The 21,868-nt window shown below is 34.4% G+C and overlaps 2 protein-coding genes across 7 annotated transcripts in view; one reads left to right on the top strand and one right to left on the bottom strand.

Moving 5' to 3' along the window:
- Positions 1–8,332, top strand: part of vax2 (ventral anterior homeobox 2) — a 41,819-nt gene extending 33,487 nt beyond the window's left edge. The window contains exons 3-4 of one of the 3 annotated variants that reach the window (XR_015494611.1): positions 4,975–7,826; positions 8,069–8,332. Coding sequence is in view for 2 of the 3 variants with exons in the window: in XM_087258942.1 (XP_087115068.1) it covers positions 4,939–5,460 (522 nt within the window). In the remaining variant the exon portion in view is untranslated. 3 annotated transcript variants of the gene reach the window in all.
- Positions 1–21,868, bottom strand: part of helz2c (helicase with zinc finger 2c) — a 284,230-nt gene that overhangs the window by 178,731 nt on the left and 83,631 nt on the right. For all 4 annotated transcript variants that reach the window (NM_001441583.2, XM_087259336.1, XM_087259337.1 and 1 more), the window contains 1 exon segment: positions 12,048–12,086. The gene's annotated coding sequence lies outside the window, so the exon portion shown is untranslated.

The following is a 21,868-nucleotide window of genomic DNA, read 5'->3' as shown; positions in this document are numbered from 1 at the left end:
TTTTTTATTTGTAAATTAACAGGCATTGGAAAAAGCGGAAGATACCCTAATTAGCTAAATTGTTTATACATATATATATGAATGACATGAGATAATTGACTGTTAGAGGCTTAAAAAGGACTTGTAAAATACTGGAAGTAATGGTCTTAATACTGTAATGTAAACAATTATTTTCGCATATTATATCTGTCATTCATTCATTCATTCATTCATTCATTCATTCATTTCCTTTTCGGCTTAGTCCCTTTGTATTATTTCATTAAACAAGACAATTTTTTGCTTGTCTAGAAAATGATTCTTGATTTAAAAAGGTTTTGATATTTAAACAAGACAAAATTCTTAGTAAAAAAAATCTAAAATTTTTTGAATATTTTATTTTAGATATTTTCATTTAGTTTTAGGATTTCTTTTATTGGGGATATTATGTTTTATTTTAATGAACAAAAAAGTTTTTTTTAATTAAGTGATTTTTTCCCCTTAAAACAAGAAAATAATCTGCCAACATGGTAAGCAAAATAATCTTATTTAAAAAAAAAAAAAAAAAAACAAGATTATTTTGGTCACCCCATAGGCAGATTATTTTGTTTGTTTTATGGAAAAACACATAATTTTGACTTAAGTCTTGTTTTGCAGAAATAGTGTCCTGAAAATGCTTCTTGATTTAAGGATGTTTAGATATTTAAACTACAAACAAGACAAAAACTTTTGCTAAATATTTTATTTCAGTTAATTTAATTTAGTTTTAGATTTTCATTTATTGTGAATATTGTATTTTATTTTAATAAAAAAAACTCACTCAATTTTGACTTACTATTTCTGAAAACAAGACTTGTCAAGAAAATGCTTCTCAATTTAGGAATGTTTAGATATTTAAACTTTATTTATAGAATTATATATATATATATATATATATATATATATATATATATATATATATATATATATATATATATATATATATATATATATATATAGATTATAGAATTAAGCCAAAAACTCTAAATAAGAAATAATTTTCCCAAAAAATATTTTATTTGAGTTATTTTTTAAGTGCCTGCCTTTAATTTCATTTTGTTTTAGGTTTTCATTTATTGTAAAGAAAACCATTTTTAAAATTAAGTGATTTTTTTTTTTTCTTAAAACAAGAAAACTAATCTCACAATGTGGTAAGCAAAATAATCTTATTTCACAAAGACAATATTATTTTGGTCACCCCATTGGCAAATTATGTTGCTTGTTTTAAGGAATAACTCACTTAATTTTGACTCATTATTTCTGAAAACAAGAAAATATTTTCGACTTAGAAAATGCTTCTTGATTTAAGAATGTTTAAATATTTAAACTAGAAACAAGACAAAAACACTAAGTAAGAAATTAATTTTGTCAGTGCCTGTATTTAGTTTTCATTTTCCATTTATAGTGGATATTTTATTTTAGTGAAAAAAAAAAACTTTTTGGACCTATATAGATGTATATCTTTTTTAACTAGACAGCTAGGTGTAATTTTGCAATGGAGGAAAGGTTTGGGAAGCTGAAAACAAACATACACCTCTTAAAGTCATAAGGTGCATCCCAAATCGCATACTTATGCACTATTCTTTGCCATTTTATAGTATAAATAGTGCGTTCACACTGAAATATTGGTTTTATTCTAAAAATAATCAGAGCACTTTAAATACCCGGATGATGCACTTATTCAACCGTTAAATAGAAGTGTGGAATGATGGACACTTCACACACTCAGCGGTTCCGGAAGGGGCAGAGCTCATGTTGGATTACTTTATTTATTTTGGATAGTGAAAGCAAAATTCTCCAACGAGAGTGATTATAGCGCCTCCCGATGGTGAATGCGGTTATACTCATAGCAGGTAGTTTGGTAATTTATTTCACTGATTTGGCAACCGTCCAATGTCATCAGGGAAAAGGTTTGAATTTTCACTATGTATAAAACCTAAGGCCCCGTTTTCACTAGTGCGTTTTAGTTTGAAAACGCATACGTTTTGCTATGATTACGCCATCTGTCCACACTACGCCAGAGTTTTTGAGCGCCGAAAATGGATCATTTTGGAAATGCTGGAGAGGCCGCTTTCATTCTGAAACGCTGCTGCTCTGTCTCAGTGTGGATGGGGGAAAACGCAGACATCTGAAAATAGAGGCAGGGGTGCTTAGATTCGCTACCTGATTGGGGCTTTTGTGTCATTGCGTATCCTTTCCTTATTCGTCAAGCCCCTATCACATGACTATAACACATGGCTTTAACGCTACCGAAAGACAGCAGACCAGCCTTCACTGTAAACAACAACATGGACACAGAAATGGGAGCGTTGTTTGCACTATTGTCTGTTTAGGTTGCCATTGTGCAGTTTTTCATTTGTTACGTTTAGTAACAACTCGACCTCGTCGTCTGTCCACAATAATACCTCTCATGCTTTCTTTGCCATCGCGTTCATTGTTCAATCGGCGTTTGTTGACTAACAATAACCAAATGCCGAGCGTGACACATGCTTTCTGTTTATACTAGAACGCGCATGCCCAGAGTGCGCGAATGGTCATGTGATATATGTTTTTGGAGGCGTAATGTGGACGTAGATATGTTCAGAAATTCTAGTTGAAACGCTAGTGTGGACGCGGATCGTTTTTGACCTAAAACGCCATCTTAAAACTAAAATGCACTAGTGTAAACGGGGCCTTAGTGTTCCACTTGGGACGACACTACATACATATACTATGCTGTCGAGTGTGACAGTGCATAATGTACAGTGTGATATTTGGGAGGCAGGTATAGTTCGTTGTTTCTGCAGATCTTAGTTTGGCACTCTGGATGACATCACTAAAAATGGCAAGCAATGATTGGCTGGTAGTCTACGTGTGTAGTCTGATCTGTTTTTTGACATGAATTTACGAGTCAAAACCCCATATTCTGACACCGGCTATCATAACCGACAAACTATTGTGTAGTCTGAACCCGGCACGAAAGCACAGCAAAGCTAAAATGCTTTTTATTGTGCATGCACACATCCATACACAAGAGAAAAGCGTCAAAAGTGGCTCATAGTGCAGACAAGCGTTAAGTGCTGGTGGTTGGTAGAAGTGGGATCTGGACCTCAATCATCCCATGTTCTCGAGCCCTAAACGTTAAGAGTGAGAAAATGAGTGTGAATGCGCATTTCTGAGAGCTGGCGATGTGTTGATGCGTTTTGCGTTGTATGTATAGTGTCAAAATGGCGCCGTCTCCTGCTTTATGGTCCCCAGGGTGGGACGGAGCAGCAGGTGACAGGTAAAAACCCGGTCAGAATGAAATGCATTTTTCATAGGGCTGATTTTCTCTCTGTTTATGAGCAGAGCTTGATCTCGACCCATCGTCGACCCCGGAGTACACTCTGCTTTAAAGCAGCACTGTATCAATTAAACATGCAGGACAAGGACATACAGAGTTCAGTGCACTTTTTAACCTGATGTTAGCAGGGTTTTAACTTGAGTTCAGCGCACTTTTCCGCATGCTTCATTGACCTTTACTTATGAAGAAGCCATGAGGAGTTGCTTTGGTGTGGCTTCGTGTCAGTGTTGTTGAACAGACAGAGTTTGCTTTGTTTTTTCCGTAATTATTAGTAGGGCCAAGGTATAATTTTTGGTGTTTCTGCATATAAATTTGTACAAATATCTGCAAATCTGAAACCGAACACAAAAAATAAAGGATGACCTGTGCAAAAAAAAAAAAAAAAACACAATCAAATCCAATTATTTGGATTGCAAAGAAGTTCACTCATGTAACACATCTACTAAAAAAGGCAGAAAATATTATTATACAAATTGTATTGTCAGGGTACCCTCGGGATCCTCCAAATGAAATTCAATGCTTTTTAAGACCCTTTTTAATACCATTTCAAATGAAATTCAACGCCAACTTTATACCCATTCCGACACAAGTATGAGGGGAAAAAGTAAAATCTGTATACATTTTATACTGTATACAAAATATTTATGTACAAGTGACTACATGAATTGAATAAAAAATTTGATTTAAATTGTCAGTTATATTTAATACATACACAACAAGGCAACACACATTTGATTTTTAATAAACAAATACGTTTGAACTTGGTGTTGAACACTATAGCCTACAGACTCTCAAGTCCTGTCAACTTCTAGTAGCAGATTTCAAATCACGTCTGCATAAAGTTCAATTCAATTCAGCTTTATTTGTATAGCGCTTTTACAATGTAGATTGTGTCAAAGCAGCTTCACATAAATGGTCATAGTAACTGGATCTATGGTAGCATTCAGGTAACTGTAAAGTTGCCTGAATGTTTTTGTAAGGTTAGCATCGACTGAACAAAATGGTCTATTGCATTTACAACATGTTTTTAAGGTAATTTTTTGCAAACAATTTATATGGGCTGAATTTAATCAAATTAAGTTGAGCATTACTACATTTAATTACTAACCAAAATGGAACATTAGGAAAATGTTCGAAGAGTATGAAACTGTTAGCTGGGTAAGCCAAAACTATTTTTGGCATTAGGGCTGCATGGTGGCTCAGTGGTTAGCACTGTTGCCTTATAGCAAGATGGTTCTGGTTCAAGTCCCGGCTGGGACAGTTGGCATTTCAGTGTGGAGTTTGTATGTTCTCCCCATGTTTGCATGGGTTTCTTCCGGGTGCTCCGGTTTCCCCCACAGTCCAAACACATGCACTATAGGTCAATTGAATAAGCTAAATTAGCCGTTGTGTATGAGTGTGTGTGAATGTGAGAGTGCATGGCTGTTTCCCAGTATTGAGTTGCGGCTGAAAGGGCATTTGCTGCGTAAAACATTTGCTGGAACAGTTGGCGATTCATTCCGCTGTGTTAACCCCTTATAAATAAGAGACTAAGCCGAAGGAAAATGAATTAATGAATTTAAAAATTGGAATTATTCCAAAGTCTTGTGCATCCAACAAAAATGAGGTGCCTAACAATGTTCGCTCTTGTTTGGCAGGTGAAAGTGTGGTTTCAAAACCGCCGCACCAAACAGAAGAAGGACCAGACCAAGGACACAGACAAGCGCTCATCATCCACCTCCGAATCCCTCGCCACATGCAACATCCTGCGTCTCCTGGAGCAGGGGCGTCTCCTGTCGGTACCCGCGCCTCCTCCAAACCCACTGCTGGCGCACCCACATCCAGGCAACGGCTCTCTGCTGGGCAGCCCGTCTGTGTCCACCTCCTCTGGGGTGAGTAGCTCCACCACACCTCCCGGAGCTGGCAGCGGGACGTTCGGACTGTCGCTGTCTTCTTTAAGTGGCACTCCACCTTCACCGCGGCTGGGCGTCCCGCCGCCATCCCTTTGCTTTACCATGCCTCTCCTGAGCGGCGCACATCACGAACTGCCATCGGGATACGGCTGCGGGACGTCAGCGTTCGAGCCCTACATGAGGATAGAGCGCAAGGATGGAGAGTTAGGAGGGAAGAAGACGGTGTCCTAAAAGCGCTCCTGTAATCTTCTCCCCTCTACCTGTCTCAGGGGTCTCACCTGTGCCGCGAACATCCAGTCGGATGAAGCGGAGGTTCGCAAAACGAACAAAGAGATTGAACGGCTTTGGGATCCTCGTCTCGCTGGCCCGTCTTTGCGCTATAGTGCCTACAACCAAAATCAAGGCCAGTCGGACTCCGTCGTTTTGGTAAGGAGGAACGTTTGGGACCAAGCCTGTAATTAAGCATCGCTGTGTTCGCTGAATTTCGTTGACCACAGGTTTTCTTCCAGTTTTTGCATTGCCGTGTTTGGTGAAGAAAGCCTCAGAATTGAGGCCTGTTCGCACCAAGATTGTTAACGATATCAACATCCACACCAACGTACGATAATGTTGTTTATTAGAAGCACTGACGTTTTGTCGTCTGCTGCTTTAAATGCTCTTTTATTTAATGCAGGATGATTTCTGATTAGAGATGCACTGAATTTTCGCCGGAAACCAAACCAAAAGTGCCATTTTCATGCTAAAGAAAAAAACGGTCAAAAATCTAAGCTGAAAAAAATTGCAAGGAAGCAGAGCACACCGTTGATTTGCTTATATTGATTATATTGATTTGTATATATTTATCATGTCCACATATATTTATGCTCACTAAAAAAGCAAAGTCCGCTCAAATAACGCACCGACAGGAAATTTATATGTAGTGTACTTGTACCTGCAGCTGCAATAGCGATACTCTATTATGCTGCCATGGCAAATTTAGGAATTAAAGTCTTTGCACACTAAAGTCCGATATTTTCGTAGGTGTTTTTTCGTATTCGAATGCAAAAAATTTGCCACGTAAACAAACCTTGCGCACTAAAAAAATGCAAAATATTTCGTAGTCAGTTCAAGCAGTGATATTGTCGTCTCCAAAGTAGAAAAAGAATATATTGCGCCATATTGTGTTCATCTAATACTGCATAGAGTTCAGCTCATTATCAAAAAGCTCCGCTATGATTATCCTGAAATGTAAAGTTTATTTCAGGAAATCAATGGAATTTTGATACATTGCTTGTGATACTTTACACATTCACATACGTAAACAAATCCTGAACAGAGACTGGCCGTACCATAGACATTATAATAGATGGCATGCCGTGTTAACGTGTTGAAACAAAGGAATGAAAGCATATACCATGTTATCTTTTATAAAGCATGGTTTCCGCTACATTCATTCTTCCATGGCGAGGCGCCACTCCAAAATGGATCCCGCCACAGCTACATTGCAGCTTCTCATTCGAAACACTGTCATTTTTTTTTTATTGCGGCTGATAAACGCACCAAAACATATTAAACGGTTTTCTGTAACCAAACTTTTCTGTAATCGTAGTAGTGCTGTGCGCTATTTGTTTAACCCCTTAAGATTACGTGCAGGATGCTAATTGACTGACTGACTGGATGACTGATAGGTGCGTGATACGTGAGGCCAGCAAACATGACGTATAGCCGTTTCACTTTATTTCAGGACGCATTAATGCCACTCTGTAGGTCTATTGAAGACATTCATAAATATTCCTAACAAATCTAATAAATGTTGGAGACATTCTTGTTACATAAACGAACTAAATCGCACTTCAGCAGCGTTTATTTGAGAGCGCACAAGAAGATCTGTGCTTGAACAGCCTATATTGGAGGGGGCGTGCAAGAGTTTGTGCACAAGCAGAGGAAATCGGCGTGCAAGCAAAGAGATTTACATAAATGTGATCTCGATTTCACAACAATTTCACAACATTTGTCATTGAAATAACGCCACAGGTAGTTAGTAGATCTAAGTAAAAAAGGCCTGCCGACACAGCTAGAAAAAATGTGTGGACACACACCAAACAGCAGCAGGGCAGAAGTGCAACCCAGTATAGGGGTTTTCAACTTTTCGCCACATTCTGTATTTAGCTTTTTGCTTGTACGGTGCCTCTGAACTGTGAAAACACCTCTCAAAACGATTGTTTGAATGCGGAAAGCAGAAAAAAAAAATCTAAACCAGCTTTTTAAAAAAATTTTTATGACAGGCAAAAGTTAGAGGAAGTGTGTCAATACGATTCACACAACATGATGTTTATTTATTTTATAACATGGAAATTAGGGAAAAAAAATTCTAATTCAGTGTGTAATGACCTTTAAACACTGTCAATAAAATGTTACTATTTAAATTAAAGTTATGAGGTTAAAATTGATAAGTCTTATCAAATTACTTTATATTATTAAAAAAATTATCATCACAAAGCATTGTTGTTTAGTTTTTTGGCCAAGTTCATTCAGAATTTTCTTTTTCAGCACTCAATTTTCATTTCAGTGCATCTCTAATTCTGATTGGCTGTTATTGTTTTTATCATTTATCTATGGTTGCTGAGAGAGCTTAACGCGCTGCAATTTGAGAACGTGCTGCATTTTGTCACAGCGCAAACAACTAAAGTACGTTTAGTTTAAAGTACGTTTATGTTTTGATAAAAGCAGCGCATTTCTTCACTTGTTTGCATTGTGAGAGTTTGCAACACGTGTGCTGCCAAACTGATGAAGATCGTTTCTTAATTTTCTGTTGTTTTTTGTAATTGCATGTGTTTTCTTAAATTGCATCCGCATTAAGCTCTCTCGACCACCGTATTCACAGGTGGGAAAATTAATTATTTCTGCAAGTGATTCCAAGTCGTGCTGTGGACTGCAATTTTATTTTATTTATTTATTTAGTTCAGAATTCAGAATGATTTATATATATATATAAACTAGCACTACAGTTATCATCCTTTTGTGCGAACAGGCCTTTTAATCCTTGTGGACGAAGGAAAACGCTGTAAATGTAACTGTAACTAAGGCTAAATTATTTTGCAAGTTTGTTTCCAAATGGGTGTTTAAAAAAAAAAAAAAAAAAATGGATGAAAAAAAAGATCAACATTGTGGTACGTTTTTCTGCTGCTCTAAATGAACTGACTAGGGGAGCTTTGTGTCGATATAAATGTGTGTCTGTATGAAAGTAAACGAATGAGAGACTGATCTGAGTGAACACGTGCAGTAACAAAAGCAAGACACTGACCAATTTGATGGCATTTATGTTGTGCTGGACCTTGATGATGGGAGTTCAGTGGACAGAATGATTATTTATTTAGAAATTCAATTTGAGCGTTTTACAGGTCTTTATTAAAACTCAGAATGATTGCATCTAATATGTGCATCTCTCATCAAAGTTAAGCTGTCGCAATGCACACCACCTTAAAACATTTGCTTTTCTCTACTTGAAACAACATTATTGCCCTATTAACATGCTTCCTCACTACTTCCAAATGTAAAGTGACACAAAGGGCTAATCACTGACTTCCAAGACAGACTAGTAGTCACTTTGAGTCTTTCAGCATCTGCTTTTATTCTTTGAGATCTTAAACAAAGTTTAATTATGAACTGATTGTGCATAACATCAGTTTCACACTTTGTGCACATGGGCCACAGATTACATGCATGTTCACCACTGAACTCTAGATCAAAACTATGCACAATTAGACATTTTTAAAACGTTTTAAAGAATAAAATCACAGTACTGACTTTTAGAAATCTTTTTTTTTTTTTAAACTCTTAACTTTCCATATCATATTAGTGATGGATGTCAACCATCTTCTCAGAGCCGTTGGGTCAGTTTGGCAACTTTAGAATTACAAACCCACTATTTACTCTACCTCAAGTGGTTCCAAACCTTTATGAGTTTCTTTAATCTACTGAACACAAAAGAAGATATTTTGAAGAATGCTTAAAAGTGCTGTGACCACTGACTTTTATAGTAGGATAAACAAATACTACAGAATTTAATGGCTACAGGTTTTCAGCATTCTTCAAGATATCTTCTTTTGTGTTCAACAGAATAAAGAAACTCAAGTAAAAGGAGAGTAAATAACATTTTACATTTTTGGGTGAACTAGCTCTTTAATCTGCTAATTATTACCTGAAATGCACTTTTCGTTAATGATTTTTTTTCCCCATTTTTCTGAAAACCTTTTTAAAATTGTTTAGCTTGTTTTTCCCAAACATTCCCAAACATTTCCATGTGTTGAAAAAATAGTCAAAGATATCTACTACAACTGCTTCCCAACATCTAATTTAATAACACAAAGTATTCCACCAAAGTTAAGACAACGCAATCTCACGACGATACGTAACTTTTTGATTTAGTGGCTAATTTTTATGAATTCGTATGATCTAATGCATACAATTTAGTACGATTTGCTCATCAACCAATGACGGTTGGGGTTAGGGGTGGGGTTGGGTGTCACACCTCCTTTTTAAAGTTGTACATTTTCCTACGACGGAACTCGTACGAATTCATATGAATTAGCTACTAAACTGACAAAACGTAAACTACTTGTTTCCTTGTGAGATCAATCTGGCCTAAAAAAAAACAACTTTCATAGGTAAAACAAAATGTTGTAGCCTGTCGCTTGTAATGAAATTTAGCGTAAAGAAATTAACAAGTTAAATTTTTTTTGTGATCTACAATTTATTTTAAGGTTGTGAATTGCATTATGCGACCTTGATCTCTGCTCTGTTAACTTTTGATGCTAAATTCAACTCTGCAGTTTGATAAAGTGGCTTTTATTGACATTTTAGTAGTTTGAAACTATTTCTATATATAAAAAGTAATATAGAGAGAAATGAATTAATAAAATAACCGAAAAAGTACTGGCAGATTATTACCACACTCAAAACAATGATTTTGCTGCTTGTTAAAACTACTTGTTTAAAATGAGCTGAAACAATATAATTCTTAAGATTTTTTGCAGGCTAACTTAGTCGTTTTATCTTCACTCCACTTACATTTGTAAAGTTTACTTAATAAATTTGTATTGGCAAGACCTGAATGAATTGTGTGGAACCCTGAAATTTTTTGTACAGTGCATGATATTTTACAATATTAACATGATCAACATAGACAATATATCCCTGCAAACTATTAAAAATGTACATAAAAGTCACTTTTATTGTTAAAATTTGTTGGAGGAAAGTGCAAGATCTTATAATGCAACTCAAACGCATAAAAGAGGGGGAAAATTAATCACAAAATAAGTTAATTTACATATATATATTTTTACAGTGTTGTTATACTGAGCAGTTTGCATGAACAAGTTAAAAAAAATAACAAGCACCAATTCACATTGGGATAAAATTTAGTAGCAAACATTTTGAGTGCTTTATGAGTTTCTGTAGCCCAAAAGAACAAGTTATCATACAGTCATTGCTCATAAGAGTATCTCTAAAAAACAAGACATCATTTTTGTACTCCACTTTCATCATTTTGTACTCCACTCAACTTAAAATTCAGATCCCTTTAACAACTGCACCCTTTTTTCCCCTCTAAGACATTTTTTATATATGTGGCTCACCAAAAAACAAGTTCCACATGTTTACATCACAGTGCTAAGAGAAATCCTTATAGTCTGGTTGAGTTGAAACTAGTCTTGTATACAAACATTACACAGTCATTGCTCTTAAGAGTATCTCTAAAAACAAGACGACATTTTTACTCCACTTTCTGTCACTTTTTTTTTGGTGAAATCTCTCAAAATGTTTGGTTATTTTTCTAACATTATAACTGAGCACTAAAACTAAATTAATAAATTTTGGACATTTGCACCTATTTTCTCCCCTTTCTGTCTGCTAAATTATCAAAATGTTTCCTTAAACTGGTTATTTTGTTAAAATTATAATTGAGAATTCAAACTAAATCAAGCAAGACCTTAAAAATCAGATCACTTCAACATTTGCATCCTTTTTCTCCCCTCTGAGACATTTTTTTATATATATGTGGCCCCCAAAAACACACCAAAAACAAGTTCCACATGTTTGCATCACAGACTGCTGAGTGAAATCCTTATAGTCTGGTTGAGTTGAAACTAGTCTTGTATGAAAACATTATACAGTCATTGCTCTTAAGAGTATCTCTTAAAACAAGACATAATTTTTACTCCACTTTCTGTCATATTTTTTGGTGAAATCTCTCAAAATGTTTGGTTATTTTTCTAACATTATAGCTGAGCACTAAAACTAAACCTCAAAAGTCAGATCACTTCAACATTTTTCTCCCCTCTAAGACTTTTGTTTACATTTATGTGGCCCCAAATAAACAAAAAAAAAAAACAAGTTCCACATGTTTGCATCACAAAGTGCTGAGTGAAATCCTTATTGTCTGGTTGAGTTGAAACAAGTCTTGTCAGATGTTTTATTTTGCATTAAGTGAGCTGGCTTGTGTTTTTTGCATGAGAGTGCTCTTTCACTTCACTCAAGAGTTTTTCACAGTGACAGCAGTTTCAATGGCTGCAAATTGCTGAGCCTCTGCATCTACAGCTTTAGAGTTTGATCGCAACGAAAACTAAATCTGATCAACAGTTGTCGCCACTTACAGAATGAAAAACTTCTGGACTTTGACTTAGGAAACAGCTGTCAGTGTGAACAACATCTTTCATGCAATTGAGCTTTATAGAGAAGTCAATATACTGTACTATTATCAGCCATTCACATCCAAATCTAGTAGCATAGATTGGATTTTAGGGGAGTAGTTAAGACCAAAAATTACTTCATTTACTCACCATCATGTCATTCCAAACTTCAGTTGAATGGTGGATCTTCTACGGAAAGCAAAAGAGAAATGTTCAAGAATGAACAAGCAATGACTGGATATGCAAAATGTTCTGAAAGTCACATTACTATAACTTTTTAAAAAGCAAGAACATTTTTTCAACTTAGAACTAAAACTAAAAGAAGCAAGAGCTCAAAAAGCAGATTCGCTTCAAGATTTACAACCCTTATTTGCCCATTTTTGTCTTATTTTAATAAATTTCTTCCAAAAATGTTTCCTAAAACAGGTTATTTTGTTAACACTAGCACTGAGGACTAAAACTAAATGGGACAGAACCTTGAAAAGCAGTTTTTTTTTGTTGGATCACTGCAGCATTTAAACCCCCTTTGCTCCACTTTCTGTTTATTTTGGCAAAATTGATCAAAAAAGTTTCCTAAAACTGGTTATTTTGTTAACATTAATTCTGAGGACTAAACTAAATAAAGCAAGACCTCGAAAGACCTTTTATGGGGATCACTGCAACATTTGCACTTTTCTTTCTCCTCTTTCTGTCTTTTTTTTTAAGGCAAAATTTACTAGAATGTTTCCTAAAATTGGTCATACTGTTAATATTATTACTGACAGGTCAAATTAAATGAAGCGAGACCTCCAAAAGCAGATTTTTGTTTGATCACTACAACTTTTGCACCCTTTTTCTCACCTTTCTGTTTAGTGTTTCTTTAAATGTTTCCTAAAACTAGTTATTTTGTTAACAATGCAACTTAGAACTAAAACTAAAAGAAGCAAGAGCTCAAAAACTGATTTAATTTTAGATTCACTACAAAATTTACCTCTGTTTTTCTCCCCTTTCTGCATTTTTTCTTTTTTTAGTAAAATATATCAAAATGTTTCCTAAAACTGGTTATTCTGTACATTATAACTGAGGAATAAAACTAAATAAAGCAAGACCTGGAAAAGTTTTTTTTTTTTTTTTTTTTTTTTTTTGCGAGGATCACTGCAACATTTGTGCTCTTTTTCTCCCCTTTCTGTCTTGTTTTTTTGTTAATGTCTCTCAAAATGTTTCCTAAAACTGATTATTTAGTTTACATTACAACTGACAACTAAAACTAATTGACGCAAGATTTTTTTTGGATCACTACATTTTCATTCCTTTAATTATAGGTCAAATATGCCTTTAGATATGATTTCACAGATATAGTGGACACGCAGACAGCCTATACATTGCCACAGATGTGATTGTAAAGCGTGGTTTGAGTGTGCTCTGATTGTGTGGAAAGACTTTATTTTCTATCTGATTTCACGTCCACGTCTGCTTCCATTGTAAAGGCTCAGTGGTCAGTGCTTTTGTTCTGGCACAAAGATTATGTGTAAGTAAAGCCATAAGCTTTTTTTTTTGGCAGTATAGCGTATGTGTCAAAAAAAATGATGATAATAATTTAAGACAAACTGCATAATGGCACCAGCTTCTCACAAATAAGAAATCACTTAAACAGTATGTACATATATGAGTCTTTGCACAGTATTTTCATGTTGTATTATTATGTGATCTTACAGGAACAAAAAAAAAAAAAATGAATGAAAAAATATAAATGCTTTACAATTCTTTGTCTCATTAACTATTTGCACTTATTTAAAGAAAAAATGTTTGTGTTCTGTGGCAAAAGAGCCTTTCTCATGGTTTGGCTAAAAAGCCAAGATATTGTACAATATGTACATGTGTTTTTATTCATATGCATATAAATATATGTCTATGTAATTTGTGTACTTGTTTGTCTTTCTTTCTTACATATGCTGACTTTATATTATATAACATTTTATTATTTTTTATTATTTTATATTATATTATTATTATTTTATATTATATTATATTATTTTATATTATATTAATTTATATTATATTATTTTATATTATATTATATTAATTTATATTATATTATATTAAATAATATTATATTAAATTATATTATATTATTTTATATTATTTTATTATTATTTTATATTATATTTTTTATATTATATTATATTACATTATATTATATTATTTTATATTATATCACATTATATTATTCATTTATTCATTCATTAATTTTCTTATCAGCTTAGTCCCTTTATTAATCCGGGGTCGCCACAGCAGAATGAACCGCCAACTTATCCAGCAAGTTTTTTTACACAGCGGATGCCCTTACAGAAGCAATCTATCTCTGGGAAACATCCACACACACACACACTCATACACTACAGACAATTTAGCCTACCCAATTCACCTGTACCGCATGTCTTTGGACTGTGGGGGAAACCGGAGCACCCGGAGGAAACCCATGCCAACATGGAGAGAACATGCAAACTCCACAAAGCAATGCTCAAACCAGCGACCTTCTAGCTGTGAGGTGACAGTGCTAACCACTGAGCCACCGTGATTATATTATATTATTCAATCATTCATTTTCTTTTCGGCTTAGTCCCTTTATTTATCAAGGGTCGCCACAGCGGAATGAACCGCCAACTTACCAAGCATATGTTTTACGCAGCATAGGATGCCCTTCCAGATGCAACACATCCCTGGGAAACATTCATTATCATTCACACACATACACTACGGACAATTTAGCTTACCCAATTCACCGGTATGTCTTAGAACTTGTGGGGGAAACCACCAATATTTTATATTATATTATATAATACTTATTATATTATATTATATTATATTATATTATATTATATTATATTATATTATATTTTATTTTATTTTATTAAATTATATTATATTATATTATATTATATTATATTATATTATATTATATTATATTATATTATATTATATTATATTATATTATATTATATTATATTCAGGGTTCATACACATTTTTACAACTAAAATTACATGATTTTTCCATGACTTCTCCAGGACATTCAAGTGAATTTTCATGACCAACTGTTTAAAGTAATGTCTACAGTATGTATACATGGTAAATAATAATAAAAAACAATGCACATTAAATGCATTATGGCATATTATAAAACACAACAATCTAACTGGTTTTTATATCAATTGTATGTAAGATTTATTTAGACAATGCTTACACATGGCAGTTCTTTCCCGCACTGCCACCTCTAAAATTGAGACAAAGCCGAAGGAAAATGAATGACTAAATGCTTACACAGCATTCATAATGTGAGTGGCCAAGGACAGAAAAGAAGTAAAGACAACGAACCTACAGTTGAAGTCAGAATTATTAGCCTCCTTTTGATTTTTTTTTTTCTATTTTAAATATTTCCCAAATGATGTTTAACAGCACGAAAATGTTCACAGTATGTCTGATGATATTTTTTCTTCTGCAGAAAGTCTTATTTGTTTTATTTCAGCTAGAATAAAAGCAGTTTTTAATTTTTTAAAAACCATTTTTGGGACAAAATTATTAGCCCCTTTAAGCAATTCTTTTTTCAATAGTCTACAGAACAAGCCATCATTTTACAATAACTTTCCTAATTACCCTAACCTGCCTAGTTAACCTAATTAACCTAGGTAAGCCTTTAAATGTCACTTAAAGCTGTATAGAAGTGTCTTGAAAAATATCTAGTCAAATATTATTTACTGTTATCATGGCAAAGATAAAATAAATCAGTTATTAGAAATAGGTTTTTAAAACTATTATGCTCACAAATGTGCTGAAACAATCTTCCCTCCATTAAACAGAAATTGGGGAAAAAAATAAACAGGGGCGCTAATAATTCAGGGGGGCTAATCATTTTGACTTTAACTATATATTCAAGTTTACAGATATTGGTTAAACTAATTTCCATGACTTTTCCAAAACTTTGTGGGTTTTTCAGTTTTTCTAAAACTTTTTTAGGTTTTTCATGACCGTATAAACGCTGCAAATGATATTATGCTATATTAATACAACTTAATACTATTTCCAGAACATTTAATATTAGATATAACAACAAAGCATACTTTTGGTTCTAAATCATTTTTAGGAACCCAATTATTTAAATTATTAATTTGTCATTGAAATATGCACTAATTTAACTTCTATATCCAAAAATTATGTTCCAATAAGACTGAAATAAATTAATAACAATTATAAATATTCCATGTTTGAATAAAAATATCTCACCTATACATATGCAAGCTTTTATAATTTTTTTAGTAAATTAAGTATATTGATGAAAAGAAAATTATATTATGTTTTAAAAGTGATACTTTTTCCCTCTTTCTACATATTGAATTCATAAGTAATTGTTGCCTGCTGTATGTCTATAATTATTTATTAAATTTAAGTTAGTTCAGCAATTTTTGTAGTAAAAACTTTAAAATTAGACAATAAAAAGCAGTATAAAAATATTTACACAGTTCTTAATATTTTATTTCATACAACTATCTATCCTCCTGTGAAAGTGTAATTATCTTTTAAATATTTCCCAATTGCTGTTTGCTTAAATAAGAAAATATTTTAGCTTTAGTAACAAATTTATTATGTCCACTATTTTTCAACATAATATTCAGCTTAAAGTGCCATTTAAAGGCTTAACCAGGTTAATTAGGTTAACTAGGCAAGGTAGGGCAATTATGGCAAGTCATTGGACAATGGTGGTTTGTTCTAAGGGGCTAATAATAAAAGAGGCTAGAAAGAGTTTTCAAAAAACAAAAAACTGCTTTTATTCCAGCCGAATTAAAAGAACACAGACATTTCTCCAGAAGAAACAATTTAGAAAATAATGTAAAAATTTCCTTAAAACTGCACTTAAAATGGTGGACTGCACTGAAAAATATTTGAAAAAGAATACATATCTTTTTGGAGGGTGAATATTTTGCTTTAAAAATTATACTTATAATAATTTTGCTTGGTGATGCAGTGGCGCAGTAGGTAGTGCTGTCGCCTCACAGCAAGAAGGTCGCTGGTTCGAGCCTTGAAGTTGGCATTTCTGTGTGGAGTTTTGCATGTTCTCCCTGCATTCGCATGGGTTTCCTCTGAGTGCTCCGGTTTCCCCCACAGTCCAAAGACATGTGGTACAGGTGAATTAGTTAGACTAAATTGTGCGTAGTGTATGAGTGTGAATGAGTGTGTATGGTTGTTTCAGAGGGCATTCACTGCTTAAAAACGTGCTGAATAAGTTGGTGGTTCATTTTGCTGTGGCGACCCCAGATTAATAAAGGAACTAAGCCGAAAAGTGAATGAATGAATGATTTTGCTTTATTTGTATATAACATTTGCGTACTGTTGTTGCTGAAATAAAGAATAAAACTTTTTAAAATTAAAAATGTCCATAAGAAAAAAATCAAGGAATTACTGTGAAAATGTCCCTGCTTCAACAAACAACACAATTTCACAGGAGGGCAAATAATTTTGCCTTCAATTGAATATCATATTTGCATGTTGTTGTTGTTGTTATCATTAATAAAATAATATAAAATAAATACATTTAATAAAATAAAATGTTTTATATTTGCATGTTGTCAAAATAAATAAATAAATACATTTTCTCCAGAAGAAAAAGCATTATAGGAAACACTGTGGAAAATGTCCATAAAACAGCACTATTTCACAGGGTGAATAGTTTTACCATGAATTGAATATCATATTTGCATGTTGTTGTCATTAATGAAATAAAATAAAACAATAAAACAAAAAATAAAATAAAATGTTTTATATTTGTATATTGTTGTCATTAATAAAATAAAATAAAAAATATAATAAAATAAAATGTTTTGTATTTGCATGTTGTTGTCAATAATAAAATAAAACACACAATAAAATAAGAAATATAATAAAGCATAATATTTCATATTTGCATATTGTTGTTGTTGTAATAATTAAATAAATAAATAAATTAATTAATTAATTAATTAATTAAAAAATCTACAGAAAAAAATAGATAGGAAATACTATGGACATTGCTCAATTAAACAGCACTTGGGAAATATTTTAAAAAAAAAGAATATAAAAGAGGCCGAATAACATTGTGTTTGGCTGTATAGTTGTAGTAACCACAGCTCAGGTGTATTATCCACTTTTCCTGAGCCTCCAGCTCTGTTTTTCTCCTCCAGATGAGGAGGTGGTGCGGTTGTTTTTCAGGAAATGCTGGACAACGGACACAATATGTTTAACCACATGTTCAGTCCCTGTATCTCCTCCCTTTCAGACTCTCAGCCGGACAATCAGCTCCAGGGGGCCAATTAAAATGATTGGCGTCTTTTCTTGGGATGGAGGGACTGGGACTGGATGGGTGGCCTGGTGCTTTAGTGTAGGTGAAGGGAAAAAATACTGACCGAAGAACACCAGCAACCCTGTTCATTACAGGCTTTCAGGAGCCTGATTTTATTTCTGACCACCTATTTTTTATTGACCCAAAATAAAACACATGTAAAGCAAAGAAAACCTTGAAAATACAAATAAGGGCTGCACAATATATCGTTTCAGCATCATTATCGCAATGTGATCATTCGCAATAGTCACATCGCATGTATATTTGATGTTGACAATTAGTGTTTGTGAGGCCTGTGACTGTGTGAGGGTTTTAAAAGCATGAGAGTTTATGAAATTGTACCATTCGTAACTTTGACAAAGTAATAACGATAAATTTCATTGAGTTGTTTATAAAACGAAAGCTACAGTGGGTGACACTTCAAAAGGAGCATTACCGCCGCAAGTGGCACCTCCGCCGCACTCAAGGATTAGGAAAGTGTTTTAGGTGTAACAGCAGTTTGCAACTACGCCACCAGGGAGCACAAAGAGACGGGATGCGAACGGACAGAAATATTCAAATGCTGTAAATATACAGATGAAATATAGAAAAACAAAGCATTATAGTTCCTTCATTATTCAATAAAAACTTGTTAACAAGTTTTACTATCGTTGTAAACTTGTAAAGTGAGGAAGAGGATTCGTTTTGGAAAGTAAAATTTAAGAAACAAAAGACAACTAAAATGAAAGTACAAGCATGTGCTATTATGTTACACTTGATTATTCAATTACTGTATACTTGAACACAGTTTGACTTCTCAGAAAATAATTGTCATGATTATCAGCGATCAAACCACTAGAGGTCGCTGGTAAACACATTCACATCAACTACAAATTTGCTGGTAAATGGACTACAAGAACCAGTCATGCTCTACACACACAACCGGTTCCAGATCCTAACTGATTGCATACACACAGCTGATGCTGCTCAAGTACGGATTACACACACATACTGTATATACAGCTCTCTTTGAAACCCTCATTGCTGAGTCTTGTTATGTGCTGCAGTGACACTACAACGCGTTTCCTTTGTCTGCCTTTGCCGTGTTTTGATCCTTTGCCTCGCTTATTAGTCTCCTCTTGTTTGCTGCCTGCCCTGTGACCAACTGCCTGTTAATTTGACTTAGACTCTGGATTGCCCTCATACATCTGTCTGCCCCTGCATTGACCACTGCTTGCCTGACGATTCTAATAAACCTACATGTGGAGCCTCACCTCTGTTGTAAGTGTCACTCCTCGTGTTACAATAAAAAACAATGTTTATTTAACTTGTATATTTTTCTTTATTGAATTTATCTATGCTTGTAGATTTTTTATATCAGGGGTCTCAAACTCAATTTACCTGGGGGCCGCAGGAGGCAAAGTCTGGGTGAGGCTGGGCCGCATAAGGGATTTCACAAAAAAAAAAGTCCTCAAATGTCATTATTAACAGTTTTAATTATTTCTTCTGAACATGAAGTGTCCTGAACATTAATAGAGCATTGAGTGAAGATTATGAACAGTTCTTCTGAACATGGCATCTTTTGCCTACTCCTTACTGCCAGAGACTTGACAGCGCTTCTTCTCACAAATCTGAACCACATTTGGCTTTAGAGCGGAAGCAGTTGAGACCCTCAGTATGGCTTGAAGATGATCATCATTAAGTCTAGACCTGTACTTTGACTTATTGAAGTTCAAGGTGGAGAATAACTTCTCACACAGAAAAAAGTGGGGGAACTCACTCAAACTTCCATTCCCTCACCTAAAAAAAGGCGTATATATGTATAAATAAAACACCCCCACCCCACTCCAGTCACATCAGTCTGTGCCAGTCTGTATCTACCTATAATATATATAAGATGCAGGCTGTAGCTAGGTAGGTGGCAGGCTGCAGATAGGTAGCTAAGTGGCAGGCAGGGGCGGGAACAGCTTACCTTGGTTCTGGCCCTCCTAACACTTTCCGCCCGTCACAGCGTCTAACAAAGGGGCGGGGTGGGTGGTGACGTCACCGGCATCCCCGCCCCTTTGTTTACACGGCACGCGGGGAATGCCAGTGACCGCTGTGTACGGATAGAATCAGCGGAGCGGGGAGCGCTCTCTCTCCCCGATCCGCTGATTCTGTCAGTGTACAGCGGTTGGCGCGGGCCACAAAATATTGCACTGAGGGCCGCAAAACACGTTTGAGACCCCTGATTTATATATTTCATGCACTCCCAGGGCTCAACAATAAGGACTGCCAGCGTGAGAGACACTTGGGACAGTAGACAGGATCATTACTGGCCCGATTGGGATAGTGCATGCCTTGTCACTAAAGTTTAATTTGCCTGCGACTTTTTGTCAACTTATTTTAAGTTTGTGCTTTTAAGTCTTTAAATGCTATCTTCTCTGTGATGTCGTAGATACCATATTGCTTTTCGGTTCCTCTTGATGTTTTGAGCATGCTATTTTTTCCCCATAACCTGGTGACAATCAGTACAGTGAAGAAACGGCAACATGGCGACAACATCACATTCTAAGGCTAAAAGATAATGTCATGTTCCTAACGTCTTGGAAGCAGACATTTACGTGAGAACAACACGACAAATAAATGTGATGTTTTACACAGTCTGCTGTCAGCTTGGCAAGTCAGCCACCTTTTGTTAAATTATTTCGAACGGCGATAAAATACATTTTCCATACTGCTCTTTTTGTTTGCATAGCACTTAGAATTTTGCTCATTAACCATTTATTAACTGTTTTTAAGTATTGAAATGCTAGATTCACAGACGTTATTTTTAAAACATTATTTAAAATATGTGGCAAAAAAAGCTATTAACTTCTTTTCTTTTTTTTTTTTTGGTGAGGTCAGTAAAAAATTTGGCAAGGCAAGTAAAAATCTAAACCACTGGCCCGGTCGGATCAGTTGAAAAAATCCTTAGCATTGAACCCCGACTCCTATACAGAATCATCCCAATCAATCTAAAATAATAAATTATTTCCAAAAGATTACTCTCATATAGTGCAATTGTATTCATATCATAACATATATTGCAGAGTTAGATATTTTCAATACTAAGCAACCCTAATACAAATATATCAGTATTAAAAAAGCAGCAAGATTTATCAGTTTATGACATAAAGATCTTCAAAAATGTCAAAAATCATCATTATCATGAAACCTTTAATAATCATGAATCCTAACATCGTCACAAATGTAAATGTGATTTTATGCATGCTCATGACAATTGTCATTAAGTGTCATTGGCTTAGTTATGTCATTTTAAATGCAAATACAACTTGACATTACCAAGACAACAGAACTTGTCATAAATCTGTCATAAACATGATTGTCATGAAGCCATTATAAATTTGACATGAATTTTATTACAGCATCACTAATATATTAATATACGCAATGAAAATGTGTTGGGAACCCCAAAAAGTTTATAGATTGTCTATTAGATTTTATGTAGATGCAAATAGTAAACATCAATTCATCAATCTCTGACTAAACACGTGCATGAAAATACTCAAAACACATGCAAACACAAAAAATGCACTGCAAATAGCACAGACCACAATGAAAATACTCCCCCACTGCAGAATCATTACATCTGATCTAACATTA

This window comes from Danio rerio, chromosome 7 (genome assembly GCF_052040795.2).
Source record: "Danio rerio strain M-AB ecotype USA chromosome 7, GRCz13ab, whole genome shotgun sequence".
Taxonomy (NCBI): domain Eukaryota; kingdom Metazoa; phylum Chordata; class Actinopteri; order Cypriniformes; family Danionidae; genus Danio; species Danio rerio.
This window is presented reverse-complemented; position numbering and strand designations above follow the sequence as displayed.